The following is a 15,876-nucleotide window of genomic DNA, read 5'->3' as shown; positions in this document are numbered from 1 at the left end:
CCCTTCTGGATGAAATTATTCTTTTCTCCCTTTGTTGGTTCTGAAAATACCTTACAAATAAAATGGTCATTTTTAAAAAAAAATCAACTGATGCAGCCCAGTTAGCTTACTTATAATATCTCAAACAGCTATGCTTGTTTTAAAAGCATTTAATGGCCTATACCGTACTGTCACTCTGGTACTAAATGTATAAACTCTATGGGCATTGTCACAAAGAAAGTTCCCCCATTTTATTATCTCCTTTATCCAAACACTTTCACATGTGGAAAATTACTACTTCAAGATTCATTAACTTGCTTCAGACCGAAATGTTCTCATCATTTCTAATGCATTAATGAAAAATCTGAAGCCAGGTTTTCTTCGGGCAAAAACAGTCCTAACATGACATCGTTTCTGTCTGTTCCTTTTGGATTGGACTTGTACTTGGGCTTGTTGGGTCATGTCATTGTCATAACATAGCAAGGGACATTCAAGCAGACACAGTGATGATATTATTCTGGTCATGTAAATTATCCACAGCCCTGTCCTTCCAGGTATTTGTGTCTGAATGAAAGGCTGTACAAACCCGAAGCAAAACTGACCCCTGAAGGCAGTTATTAATGACAAGAGGGTGCTAGAGTACTCTTTGCTGTTTTCCAAAATTTGTGTCAGAGGCGAAACTCAATATGATCAGTTGATATAATTCGAAAGAGTACTTACCTTGAAGGCTCATTATCTCAAGTGGTAATCACAAGGTCTTGAAATTCAGTAGGACTTTGCTCTATTAGGCGTTTCTCCATATAGCCCTTGCTCGCTCTTTAAAGATTTCACGACTAGTAATAACTCCTTCTTGAAACATAGCCTTGGAGCTTCATATCATTTGTTGTGAATCTTAATGGATAGCGAAAGGGGTGGAAAAATTGCACAAATTCTCTTTTTTCAACAAGTAGCTCTCTTCGAAGAATGGCCACTGCAACATTGGAATTTCTATATACTGGGCAACAGTTGTTAGATTGAAAGGCCTAAATTCTTTAATAGCCATGGATGAGCTTGAGCCATATAATGGTTTACTGATCATTTCTTAGGTGTTTCATTAAATAAAACTAGGGAATGTAATTAAGGTGGAATGTTTTCCATTTGAGTTTTTTTCTCCCTAGCAACTATTGATTTGTTTGTTATTTCCTCTTCTTGCAGTTAACACCTTTTACCAAACCCTGTATTTCCCCAGAGCCCCCTTGCAGTCTTTCACTGTGTATCAGCCCTTTCAGTATTACATTACTGACTGCCTGTTTTAAAATAAATCAATTAAAATGTGCAGCTGTTCAATTACACTATTAGCCAGTAGCCTGAAACTATCATCAGGCATTTTCCAGAAGTGCTGTTCAGGAATAATGCCTGGAACACCTGGCTATTAGCCTGTTGTTGATTCCCTTCTACCTGCAGTTATGGGGCGGTGGTTGGGGATGGGAAAGAGGAGAGTTCCTCTTCAAACTACTTCATCACCTTACCCCCTTCTCGCTCACCTTGCTGCTCTCCTCCACAACCCAACCTGCACACTTTGTTCCTCTAAATGCTAACCATCTCATTGTACCTCAATCTCGTATATCTCTTCCCTGACCTCACACCCACATCCTACCTCTGTCTTGGATCTCCCTCCTCATATCAGACAGATAATTGCTCTCCCCCACTTCAAAGCCTTATTGAAGGCTCATCTCCTCCAAGAAGCCTTCCCTGATAAGCCCTCCTCTCCTCTTCCCGTGCCCTGACTTGCTCCCTTCATTCATCCTCCCTCCCATCCCCACAGCATATATGTATCATCATCAATCGTATTTATTGAGCGCTTACTGTGTGCAGAGCACTGTACTAAGCGCTTGGGAAGTACAGATTGGCAACATATAGAGACAGTCCCTGCCCAACAGTGGGCTCACAGTCTAAAAGGGGGAGACAAAACCAAACATACTAACAAAATAAAATAAATAGAATAGATATGTACAAGTAAAATAAATAAATAAATAAATAGAGTAATAAATATGTACAAACATATACATATATGTATATATCTGTCATTTATTTATTTATTTGTGTATGTTAATGTCTGTCTCCCCCTCTAGACTGTGAGCTCCTTGTGGGCAGGGAATGTGGTTTTTGTATTGTACTCTCCCAAGTACTTTGTACGATGCTTTGCACACAGTAAGAGCTCAATAAATATGATTGAATGAATGGATGAATCTTTAGATTGCACAACGTTTAGAAGAAATACTTTAAATTTTCTAGGGCTGAAATAATGAAAAGGTCTCTTTTCGAATCAATCAATCAATCAATTGTATTTATTAAGCGCTTACTGTGTGCAGAGCACTGTGCTAAGCGCTTGGGAAGTACAAGTTGGCAACATATAGAGACAGTCCCTACCAAACAGTGGGCTCACAGTCTAAAAGAATAGCATTTATTAAGCACCTCCTATGTGCAAAGCACTGTTCTAAGCGCTGGAGAGGTTACAAGGTGATCAGGTTGCCCCTCACAGTCTTCATCCCCATTTTACAGATGAGGTAACTGAGGCACAGAGAAGTGAAGTGACTTGCCCAAGGTCACACAGCAGACGTGGCGGAGCCAGGATTCGAACCCATGACCTCTGATTCCAAGGCCTGTGCTCTTTCCACTGAGCCACGCTGCTTCTCCAATGGAGAATGGAAAAGTGGAAAGAGCAGGGGCCTGGGAATTAGAGGACCTGAGTTGTAATTCTAGCTCTGCTATTTGCCTTCTGTGTGGCCTTGGGCAAGCCATTTAATTTATCTGGGCCCCGGTTCTCTCATCTGTAAAATGGGACTAAATACCTGGTCTCCCTCCTACTTGGCCATGTGGGACAGGGACTTTCTCTGACCTGATTACCCTGTATCTACCCCAGCCCATTTGTTGATGCTGTACAATTTTTATTATCATTATTATTAGTTATAATGATAATAACTATTTACGACTTACTTCATCCAAGTCCATCTGAACCTTCGTTATTTCTCTAGAGTTCTTATTTTCCCCTCTCTGAAGTTGGGCCCCACTTCTGAGTTGTGGAACTTGGTAGCAGGAGCCACAGCGGAGGGAAGCAGTAGAAATTAAAATAACGGAATAGGTGTCTGATGCCCTACCAGTACCAGGAAGGGACTGTCACCTCTAAAACCAGATGTATGGCCACCCTAAAGGAGGCCAGGAAGGATTTGTGCTGTCAGAGAGGAAAAGCTTTTTGATTTGAGGAGAAAATACCTTTTTCCTACTGTTGGGTATAATTATGCTCTCTACTCACCTTCATCTTAATTAATTCAGGTCTAGTGGGAAGGGACTTTCAACTCTTTCCCCACTTTAACAGAGATCCCACTGCTATTTAGCTAGAGTTTTCTGTCTGCGTCTTGTATCTACCCCAGTGAGTTACACATAATAAATGCTTAAGAGAAGACCATGATTGTTATCATCATTGTAATGATTTGAAAATAGTTCTTTATGTTTACCGTAACTCATAGTATATATGCGTTGGTGTCTGATGTTAAAAAAAAAATACAAAGTCAGGTAAATGGCAAATGAAAAGATATAATCAATCAACCAGTGGTATTTATTTAGTACTTAATTATGGTAATAATAATAATTGTGGTATTTATTAAGCATTTACTACATGCCAAGTACTGGGGTAGAAACAGTATAATCGGGTTCAATCAATCAATCAATCGTATTTATTGAGCACTTACTATGTGCAGAGCACTGTACTAAGCGATTGGGAAGTACAAATTGGCAACATATAGAGACAGTCCCTACCCAACAGTGGGCTCACAGTCTAAAAGAGGGAGACAGAGAACAAAACCAAACATACTAACAAAGTAAAATAAATAGAATAGATATGTACAAGTAAAATAAATAAATAAATAAATAAATAGAGTAATAAATATGTACAAACATATATACATATATGCAGGTTCCACATCAGGTTACAGTCCAAGTAGGAGGGAAAGCAGTATTGCATCCAAATTTTGTAGGTTAGGTACCTGAGACCCCATATTTCCTGCCCAAAAAGATAAAAATTAAAGTACAGTGCTCTACTTCATAAGTTCTCAATATATACCACTGGTTGATAATTCTAATTATGGTATTTGTTATGTACTTATATGTCAAGCACTGTTCTGTGCGTTGGGGTAGAATGAAATTAATTAGGTAAGAGATTTTTTTTTTCTTAAATGGCATTTAAGCACTTATGTGGCAAGCACTGTTTTAAACTACTAGATACAAGATAACCATGTTGGACACAGTCTGAGTCCCAAACGGGGCTCACTTTGGTGGGAGTCAAGGATCTAATTTGGCAAAAAGCGGTACGCTGTTAACTGATATTTTAAAATGTAGCATTTGTGAATCACTGCTAGGTGTTTCAATGTATGCAAAGTTTTACCTTGTAAGAAATTATAGACCTTTAGAACTTGGTTAGCATTTACCAAGGGGGAAAGGAAATTAAGATTATCAGTACTTTTAAAAAGTGATATGTACTTAAAAACCCATTTTTTCTTGCATAAGAGTGGCTTAGTTTTAATTAAAGTAATATGATAAACTCTTGTAAGAGTTTGATCGTGAATCATATGATCAAGTGTATCTCTAATTATATTCTGGATTCAGGAGATTCAGTAGCGTCATTTGCAATTACATTGGGATTGGTGATTATCACCCCATATTTTTGGACTTTAACACACTTATTTCTTGATTCCTTTTGAAGTCTATCTCAATACCATAAGGATAGCCAAATGGACTGTCCTCTTTGGAGTAAATTTCTATTTCTTAAATTTAAACTTTTTTTATTGTGTTCTTTCTAACTGTAGGTGGCTTGTATGCAGTTTATTAATGCTCTTGTGACCTCTCCCGATGATCTTGACTTCCGGATACATTTGAGAAATGAGTTTCTTCGTTCTGGCCTTAAGAAAATGTTGCCGGTAAGTTGTGCGCGTGGATTTTCAGAATAACATCGGAAGAAAGGATGATCCTACAGCAGCGTGCAGATGGGAAATCCTTTAAAGCTCTTTTTGCTGTTCTTAAAGGATTAGAAATTTTGATTTTTTCAGATAAACCAGGAGAAGGTGGTCTAAAACATTTCATGTTGAAGCTCATTCAAAAGTGGAGTTCCCTAGTATTATATAAAAGGATAAATCAGAATTTAGCCTTGCCATTTCTAATGGTAGTCATTTCCGCCAGTATGCTTTTGAGGTCATATCAGTGGATCTCTTCTTGAGATTGAATATTGATTGCATGAAGATCTTTGTAATTGATTCAACATGCCTAAAATTACTTTACTTTCTTTTCTGATCAATTGGTTGGATTAAATTTAGTGTTTCAGTGGGAGGATGCACAGAAGTTTAGATAGTCTATTTTAATCACTTTGCAGGAGAAACACATAATTGCAAGAATTATTCATTCCTACTCAGGAACTCATTTTAAAAAGTACTATTTTTTTTTGGTTTAGGGAGCTGGCTAGCAATATATGTATGAGGTGGCTGTATTAGTTTCCAATGTTATAGTGATTTTATTACATTCTTGAAATTTCCTAAATAACCTACCCAGAGGAAACTGACTTAGTTCACAAGTAATAATAATTATGATATTTGTTAAGCGCTTACTCTGTGACCAGCGCTCTTCTAAGCACTGGGGTAGATATACGTTAATCAGGTAGTCCTACCTGGGGCTCACAGTCTTAATCCCCATTATACAGATAAGGCAACTGAAGCCCAGAGACGTTAAGTGGCTTGCCCAAGGTCACACAGCAGCAGACAAGTGGCAGAGTCAGGATTTAAATCCATGTTCTCTGACTCCCAAGCCCGGGTTCTTGCCACTGAGCCACACTGCTCCTCCCAAGTAGGGTGGCACCGAAAACATAGTAGCTCTTTGTTGAACAGGAAGCAATAGACCTGCATTATGTGGCATATGTTAAGTGTTAATATCATAGCTGCGTAAGGACACATATAAAAGGCCTTTGGAGACGTTTGCAGAACGTAAGTGTTTGCTGAAAGTAGCACCAGATGAGCCATTGCGGTTCCTCTCCCAGATCACTGTAAATACAGTTACCAAGTTATAAGTTTCTAAATTACAGCACTAAGTGACAGGAGCCTAGACAGAAGGAGGCAGGGAAGCAGCATGGTGTAGTGGTTAAAGCATGAGACTGGGAGTCAGAAGGTCATGGGTTCTAGTCACTTCACTTTTCTGGGCCTCAGTTACCTCATCTGGCAAATGGGGATTGAGACTGTGAGCCAGGCATTAAAGTGTCTTGTGCTGAATCAGGGCTGTACAGCTAAAAAGCCAACTGTTCAAAATAGGATCAGACAAAATGGCTAATTTATGTACCTCCTATGCTTGATTTAAAAAAATATATAGATAAGTGAGCCATAACTCTCTTTAAGACTCTGAATGAGTCTTGTAAGGTGGTAGACAAATATTTATTTAATGCCCACAGGACACCTAGATTCCACTGAATCCTGGATTTGTATCAACTAAGACAATTTAATGCGACACAGAGTCCATATCCCTGTGCTCAGTCTTTTAAAAGAATGATTGTCCATCAATCAATCATATTTATTGAGCACATACTGTCTGAGAAGCATTGTGCTATGTGCTTGGGAGAGCACAGTATAACAGAGTGGGTAGACTCTTTCCCTGCCCACAACGAGCTTACAGTCTCAAGGGATCCCTGGCAACCTGAGGTATCTTAGTAGCATCATCTCACTGTCCCCGTCCATTTGTGATGACTCACGTGTAAATTGAGTTGTCTCCCTGTAAATTATTTTTAAGAACGTCACTCCTATTTCCCCTTTGATACCACTATTTCAAATCCATTTCTAAGGAGAAAGCATTGAAAAGAAGACCTGGGTTTTAATCCCAGCTCTGCCATTTGCCTGCTGTATGACCCTGGGCAAGTCACTTAATTTCTCCATGCTTCATTTTTCTTATATAATAATAATAATAATAATAATGATAATGGTATTTGTTAACCACTTACTATGTGCCAAGCACTGCTCCAATCACTGGGGTAGATGCAAGGTCATCAGGCTGTCCCCCTTGGGGCTCACAGTCTTAATCCCCATTTTACAGATGAGGTAATTGAGGCTCAGAGAAGTTAAGTGACTTGCCCAGGGTCACACAGCAGATAAGTGGCAGAGCCGGGATAATAACTCACGTCCTCTGACTCCCGAGCCCGTGCGCTTGCCACTAGGCCATGTTGCTTATCAGCAAAATGGAGCTTAAATTCCTGTTCTCCATCCCTCTTAGACTTAGTCCCACCTGGGATTCAGGGACGGTATCCAATGTGATGTAATTGGTTGGAGTTTTTTTGGCTATTTTCGGTAAACATTAAATAATGGACAACAGTTAATAATAATAAGAAGAAGAATAATGGCATTTGTTAAGCACTTACTATGTGCAAAGCACTGTTCTAAGCGCTGGGGGGGATACAAGGTGATCAAGTTGTCCCACGTGGGGCTCACAGTCTTAATCCCCATTTTACAGATGAGGTAACTGAGGCTCAGAGAAGTTGTGACTTGCCCAAGCAGACATGTGATGGAGCCGGGATTTGAACCCGTGACCTCTGACTCCAAAGCCTGTGCTCTCTCCACTGAGCCATGCTGCTTCTCTAATTTAAGTTAATAATAGACCAAACAGGAGAAAGCACCATGAAATTGATTCATAATCAAAATGCTGTTTTTGAATTGTTCAAATAACTTTTATACCGTACTTGGAGTGATTGTTGTGCTGGAATATGATTTTCCCTCTGTTCCTCATCAGTATAATTCATCCATAATATTCACATGTTTGTCCAAGTCATGGATTGTCATATTATTGACATGATTTTTGATTAGTGTACTCCAGCCCAAAGTACACCATTGGATGGTAATTGTTGGCAATCCATTTACTGACAATGATTTTACTCTTTTAAAATGTTAATTGTTGGGAAATTGAGTATGCAAAAATAATACGATTAGCTTGACTTATTGAGGTGATCTCACACTTTGAAACTAAGCCATTAGGTGTAACTCATTTGTTTTAGAAAAGCATTTGTCTTGGTCAATATTTGACTATCAAAATGGTTTTAAAATGGTCCACTATTAAGGGTGAAAACATATTCTTTGTTCAAGCATACTGTTCTTATCCTAGCGTGTTTTTGTGTGTTAGGATTTGAAATCAAAAGAGAATGAGGAGCTTGAAATTCAGCTGAGAGTGTTTGATGACAACAAAGACGATGACTTGACCGAATTATCACACCGCCTAAATGACATCCGAGCTGAAATGGAATATCCTTCTATTGAAAAATTGTGATTATTTTGCATGGAAATTTTGCCAGTGACTCAGTGCAGGTGGCCCTGTGGGCTGTGTCTTATTTATGTAGTGGAAATCTACTTCTTGATTTATGTTGTGATAGTTTGTTTTTTCCAGTCATTTTACTCTAATTCTTAATTTTTGTTGCAACGGAACATGCCGAAGCACCATCCCATTATCTCTCAGTAGGAGTGAGGCTTGCTCCTTACTGGGGCTCCATGAATGTTCCTTAGACTCTGGCACAAATGATATTGAGAGGAATCTTATCCTTTCTCCTCTGCTTTCTTCAACATGCAGTGTACCTCATGAATGCACAATGAATATTCTTTTTACTTTCAGCCAGATGTGAAGCCGTAAATCAACTGTTCCTCATTTTTTTTTTCATCTTTTTGTGGGGGTAATAACAGTCCTGCCTGGTCTTGGGGTTATTCTAATGTTGAATTCATTCATTCATTCAATCAATTGTGTTTATTGAGCGCTTATGGTGTGCAGAGCTCTGTTCTAAGCACTTGGGAAAGTACAGTACAAATAACAGTTATATTTCCTGCCTGCACTGAGCTCACAGTCTAGGTGGGTAGAGACAGACATCAGTACAAATGAATAAAATTACAGATATAAACGTAAGTGCTGTGGGTGTGAGGGGGGAGAGCAAAGGGAACAGGTCAGAGTGATACAGAAGGGAGTGGAAGATGAGGAAAAGTGGGGCTTAGTCTGGGCAGGCCTGTTGGAGTTGGTTACAGAGTTGGTTGTAAATTCCTTGAAGCAGAAATCATGACTACTAACTCTATTCTACTCTCCAATGCTTAGTACAATGCTCTGCACGGAGAAAGCACTCAAATATGAATCATTGATTTGGAGACATGCATATAACTACTGGGGGAGAGATTAATCAATTGATCGATTGATTCATAAGAGATGAGGTAGAATATCAACACTGTCATCATCCACATCACAGGATACTTAAGTAGCCGCTACTGGTTACAAGGCTATTTTCTCGTAACTATATGAGGGTAGGCATTTGTGTTATTTTCCTTATCTTTTACCTTGTTTATTTAATCTCTTCACGCTACCTTACCCAGTAACTATTCAGTCCCTTCTGACGTACCAAAGCCCACACTCGGTCCCCCTTCCCAGCTAAGCTACTAACTACCTCACTCATGACTTTCCCTTCTCTGCTTCTCTCTCTGTCCACTGAACCCACCGAATCACATCTCTTCCCACCGTCAAATCTGGCCTACTTTTACTGAGACAATGCACCAAACACCACATTGTGATCACCAATATTATCTTCTGCTTGCCAGGAAAACAAAACAAAACAAACTTCCTAGGCACCTCTCTCACCTAAATCATGGCGTTTAATAGACTCAGATACAGCCAGAAATTTTTGAGGTCCCTTTGCCTTGCTCCAAATGTACAACCGCAGAAGGAACGGAGTACTGCACACATCAGCGTCAGACTCCAAGGTCATACTCGCTGTTCAGTCATTGTGTTGGAAACTGGCTTCAAACTGCCAAGAGAGCTGAATGTTAGTCTTTGGAGAATGGAAACATTCACAAAATAACATACCAGCACTATTACAGCAGCCTCGTTGGAACAGGAAACACAAACCACAGTCCCCCCCAATAAATAACAATTAGATAATTTCTTTATGGTACTTATTCTAGGCAGCTGTTAAGTCATTGGGATGCTTAAGTATTTATACATGCTATTTCACAACAAGGAGTAGGGGCCACAGGGTTTTTTTTTAATGTATTTGTTTTGCACTTAGCTTGTGCCAGGCAATGTACTAAGCACTTGGGTAGATACAAGGTAATCACGTCGGCAAGATCTAGGATCATTCAGGAAATACCGAGGGCTTAGCTGGAAAAATTAAGATTATTACATGCCGATGATTAGGATGTAATGTGTCAGGGTACATTGATGGTGCTTTGACTTGGTGCTTTTATGGTGCTTTGAGTAGGAAGAGTTACTTCATGTCTAGAAGGTGAACCATTTATTCTTTTTTTAGGTATTTTTCTGTTCAGACAAAAGTGCCCTGCATTCCTATGAAAGACATGTTTTTGAAGGCATTATCTTTTTTTATAGCAAGCAAGTACAATCTACACTCGGTTAAATCATTCATCATGAGTTTGCTGTCCATGAATTCCTTCTTTTGAGAACTGCCCAGTAACATCCACTGAGAAAGCATACTGTAATAGCTTTAGCACTCAGGTTTACTTATTAGGTTTACTTTGCCTAAATTATTAGGTTTGCTCTGCCTAAGTGGTGTATTCTCTTCTGAAACTTGTCAAGGGGATCACTTAGTAGGTCTTTTTTTTTTTAACCCATTTGGAGTTTTCATTTCTAATGACACCAGGATAAAAGTGAGGTTTCCTGTAAAATAATCATCCATTTTAATGCAGTTAACAAAGAGTCTTGGCCATTTAAATGCAGTTTCTTCTGGAATACATATGGTTCTTTCTCTTAAAATACATTTCCATGTGGTAGATCCTTATAGTAAAAATAAGATTGTCTCAGTTCCAGGTTTCCTCAAGCAGGGATACTGTTAGGAAAGTGTTAGTAATATTTGTCCAATCAGCCACCTTCGTTCCCTTAAATTTGCTTTCATTCTCTCAAGCTCCTTTTTGCTTGAGAGTTGCGTCTTCATGAACATTTCAAATATATATTTAATTCCATTTTCCTCCATGGAAAAATGTAACATTGTAATAAGAACATTCACTGTTTTACATGACTTTTACATTGCCCAGTGGTGGAAATTGAAAGGCAGAGAGAGACTTTTAAGAAATTGTTTGTGAAATACCACAAGACGGCCAGCTTTTCTAGACTGTGAGGCCGTTGTTTGGTAGGGACCATCTCTATATGTTGCCAACTTGTGCTTACCAAGCGCTTAGTACGGTACTGTGCACACAGTAAGCACTCAATAAATACGATTGAATGAATGAATGGTTACTGAGAGTAACCTACAGTTCATTTTTTTTTAATCCAATATCCATGATTGGGAGAATATTTAAAATAAAATTTGCCTGTGCAAATTGGATTTTTGGTTCTTTTGAAGATTTTTTTAAACTTCTGAAAATTTCAGATAAGCAAGTGACTTTTTAAATTGTCATCACAATCTTTGCTTCCTTGACTCATCATATACTGACGTGAATGAAGTATTCCATCTTCTGAATAACATGCTGAAGGACACTTCTTCAGAAAATTACTTGCTATCCATTTTGCAGCATCTACTACTGATCAGAAATGACTACTTTGTGAGGTAAGAATGATCTCTTGGCAGTACCCCCCTATTTAGTAAATGAATTCCACATCGAAGGATAGTACCTCCTTTATGCTAGTGGGAGGAATGTAACAAGCCTTAGTCAGACATTCGGTAGAGTTCAGTACAAGATATTGAATATAATTGGGATAGGATAGCTGCAGTACTATTTTCTACATTTTAAATTTTCATCATTCATTCATTCATTCTATCATATTTATTGAGCACTTACTGTGTGAAGAGCACTGTACTAAGTGCTTGGGAAGTACAAGTTGGCAACATGTAGAGACGGTCCCTACCCAACAACGGGCTCACAGTCTAGAAGGGCGAGACTGACAACAAAACAAAACATGTGGACAGGTGTCAAGTCATCAGAATAAATAGAAGTAAAGCTAGATGCACATCATTAACAAAATAAACAGAATAGTAAATATGTACAAGTAAAATAAATAGAGTAATAAATCTGTACAAACGTGTACAGGTGCTGTCGGGAGGGGGAGGAGGTAGGGTAGGGGGGATGGGGAGGAGGAGAGGAAAAAGGGGGCTCAGTCTGGGAAGGCCTCCTGGAGGAGGTGAGCTCTCAGTAGGGCTTTGAAGGGACGAAGAGAGCTAGCTTGGTGGATGTGCAGAGGAAGGGAGGGCATTTCAGGCCAGGGGGAGGACGTGGGCGGGGGGTCGACGGCGGGACTCTAACAGAGCTCCTTACCATTGACTCTAAAGCAATCAATCAGCTCGCCCCATCCTACCTCACCTCACTAATCTTCTACAAGAGCCCAGCCCACACACTCCACTCCTCTAGCACCAGTTTACTTACTATAAAGTAAATAGTAAAGTAAATCTCTTCTGTTTCACTGCCAACCCCTTTTCCATGTCATCCCCTACCGTGGAACTCCCTCCCCTTCCATATATGCCAGACCACCACTCTCTCCACCTTCAGAGCAATACTAAGGTCACATCTCCTTCAAGAGGCCTTCCCTAATTAGACCCTCTTCTCCCTGGTTCGTTGCACACTTCAATGTGTGACCTTTGGCCATTTGATATTCACCCCACCCTAAAAATCACAACACTTATGTGCATATCATTAAATTATATAGTAGAGTGTAAATTATTCATATTAATGTCTGTCTTCCTCTCAAGAATGTAAGGTTGTTATGGGCAGTCTGCTAATACTGTTGTAAAATCATAATAATAATAGTGTTTGCTAAGCACTTACTATGTGCCAAGCACTGTTCTAGTGCTTATATTCTCCCAAACCCATTGTACAGTGCCCATAGGAAGCTCTATACATAGTAATCACTCAGTAAATATGATTGATTGATTAAATGACTTAGTTCAGGGCTCTGCATGCAGTAGTATCTCAATATCCACAGAGAAGCAGCGTGGCCCTGTGGAAAGAGTACGGGCTTGGGAGTCAGAGGTCATGGGTTCTAATCCCGGGTCCGCCACCTGTCTGATGTGTGACCTTGGGCAAGTCACAACTTCTCTGAGCCTCAGTTACCTCATCTGTAAAGTGGAGATTAAGACTGGGAACCCCGTGTGGGACAACCTAATCACCTTGTATGCCCCCCCAGCGCTTCGCACAGAGTAAGCGCTTAACAAATGCCATCTTTCTTTTAATGAATCAACTATAACATTGATCCCTTTTCCCCAAATAATCAAATCTTTTTGACATAGGTAGCCTCACATATACTGTGAGCATCTCAACCAGATAAAACATGTTGGCAAGCCCAATGTTGGGTAGGGACTGTCTCTATATGTTGCCAATTTGTACTTCCCAAGCGCTTAGTACAGTGCTCTGCACATAGTAAGCACTCAATAAATATGATTGATGATGATGATTTCAGTGGAAACATAGAGGCCTAAACAGTTAGTGGCATAGCTAGGGTGATAGCCTGTGTCTCTAAGCTATGTCCAAAAGACTGTGCTTGTAAAAACGTGAAATTAAATTTTAGCCGTTGTTCCAACAGTGAAGTGCCCAGTTCTCTATTGTCTGGCCTTAAAAAGTGCCTTGAATCATGCTTTTTTTCTTCTTTGGAAGCAGCTGGAATTAAACCTTTCCCCATAGATTGAACATTTAAGTTACAAATATTATTTTTAATTCAGATGGCTCCGTAATGGTACTTGGTACAATGGTTCAGAAGCAGCATGGCTCAGTGGAAAGAGCACGGGCTTTGGAGTCATAGTTCATGGGTTCAAATCCTGGCCCCGCCAACTGTCGGATGTGTGACTTTGGGCAAGTCACTTAACTTCTCCGTGCCTCAGTTACCTCATCTGTAACATGGGGATTAAAACTGATTCCCCCCGTGGGATAACCTGAACACCTTGTAACCTCCCCAGTGCTTAGAACAGTGCTTTGCACATAGTAAGTGCCTAACAAATACCATTATTATTATTATTATTATTATTATTATTATTATTATTATCATTATTATTATTACTTATCCTTGGGAATTTTTATGTTTGTTACCTGTGGATAAAAATCAACATTTTTGCCTAATCAAGTTTTTTTTTAATATCTTCCAAAGCTATACCATCTCCTTAACCCTACTTTTTATCTTTATTTGGCAGTATAATTTGCAAGATGTCTTTGATATTTGAGGCCTCCGTTACGCTTCATGAAACAGTACTAAAAATTTAATCAACAGTTTTATGAAATGGGAGCTGGAATCATTCCTCTTTTGAATATCATAAATAGGTTTATTTTCATAATGTGGCTTATTTAAAACAACCTGATCAAAATTAATTCAAACCTCTTTGTAATTCGATCCAAAACTCCCAAGCGACTGGGCTGTATAAAATGCAGCACGATTTTTTTTCCCCAATTTTGAGCTTTCAAATTAAAATTCGTTCAACAGGTGTGGTTCTTGAATTTGATTGTTGAATTATGTTTTGAACCCACGATCAGACACTCTACAAATTGTTTCATTTCACTTTTGGAACAATAGCTAAAATAACTAGCGAAGTTTAAATATATGTCTCTGAAGTTTAGCGTCCCTAATAATTGTAGCACTCTTCCTGTGCTCCTCAAGACCCGAAAAAGAGTGAGCTGGAAAGACACATCATTTTCTTTTTAGTTATATTTGAGAACAATCTCTGAGAATTAGTTGATTCTGTGCTAGGATGAGGATCAGCAAGCCCAGCGCTTATAATAGTGCTTTGCATATAGTAAGCGCTTAACAAATACCATCATTATTATTATTATTAGTGCCAGGGAGTCAAAATACCTGGGTCCTTGTCCCTGCTCCACTGTTTGCCAGCTGTGTGACTTCGGGCAAGTCACTTAACTTTTCTGTGCCTCAGTTTCTTCAACTGTAAAATGTAGAGTCAATATCTCTCACCCACTTAGACTACAGACCCCGAGTGGGGCAGGGAACTTGTCCAACCTAATGAACTAGTATCCACCCCAGTGCTTAGAACAGTGCTTGACACATAGTAAGCATTTAACAAATAACATAGTTTTAGCATGATCAAAAACAGCTTCCCTTTTAGACTTACTGTTCCTAAAAAAATTAAGAGTGTAAGGTTACCAAAAAAGTTACTCGCTGTATTTTATACTTTGTGAAAATATGCTGTTTATAGATTGTAAAAATCTACACTTTTTTCCTTTAAATCAGGCCGCAGTATTACAGGATCATAGAAGAGTGCGTTTCACAAATAGTTCTCCATTGCAGTGGGATGGATCCTGATTTCAAATATCGACAGAGATTAGATATAGATTTAACTCACCTTATAGGTACGTAAGAACAGTCTTCATTATTACCCCTTGATGGTATTTTCTTTATCCCCCGGGCCAGTGCCAGTTAGCTCTCAAGCCGAGAGAAGGGCTCGAGCCGTCAAGAGAAGGTGCTGTTGTCCCTTCTCCAGCTCTCCCGACTCCAGTCTTCTTTTCCAATTCCTCCTCTGCTGCCTTCTCTAATCCCCTGCATCTCACTGCATCAGCCACCGTCTAAAGCTTCAGCCTGTGTCCCTGTCACATTAACTGAGAACTGCAGGTGCAGTTTTCACATAGAAAACTCTGTTTATTGTTGATATTTTTTTTTTTTACGGAGCCATCACCGATGGATATTTTATAAGCACTGGCTGAAACTCATGAGCTTTTCATGGATTTCTGAAGTGTCTGGTCATTTTTGACCAGTGTCTTTTTTGACACCGTCACAGATCATTGTGCTATTTCACGGTGTAGTAAAATGTATAATTTTGTTTAATTTGACATCTTGATCTTTCAAGGTAAGATGTTTTTGAGGGGCTTGAGTTTCAGGCTCCTTCTGCCAACCCGATTGACCAGTACTCCCCTCTCTTACCTCCTATCTCTGGTAGAA

The 15,876-nt window shown here is 39.3% G+C and overlaps 1 protein-coding gene across 4 annotated transcripts in view; it reads left to right on the top strand.

Moving 5' to 3' along the window:
• Nucleotides 1-15,876, top strand: part of DIAPH2 (diaphanous related formin 2) — a 786,157-nt gene that overhangs the window by 192,088 nt on the left and 578,193 nt on the right. For all 4 annotated transcript variants that reach the window (XM_038747818.1, XM_038747822.1, XM_038747820.1 and 1 more), the window contains 4 exons: nt 4,821-4,931; nt 8,155-8,273; nt 11,441-11,557; nt 15,172-15,290. In XM_038747818.1, the coding sequence (XP_038603746.1) occupies nt 4,821-4,931; nt 8,155-8,273; nt 11,441-11,557; nt 15,172-15,290 (466 nt within the window). The remainder of the gene's footprint in view (nt 1-4,820; nt 4,932-8,154; nt 8,274-11,440; nt 11,558-15,171; nt 15,291-15,876) is intronic.

Source organism: Tachyglossus aculeatus, chromosome 6 (assembly GCF_015852505.1).
Source record: "Tachyglossus aculeatus isolate mTacAcu1 chromosome 6, mTacAcu1.pri, whole genome shotgun sequence".
NCBI lineage: Eukaryota > Metazoa > Chordata > Mammalia > Monotremata > Tachyglossidae > Tachyglossus > Tachyglossus aculeatus.
The sequence above is the reverse complement of the archived record's forward strand: the minus strand, read 5'-3'. Positions and strand labels throughout refer to the sequence as shown.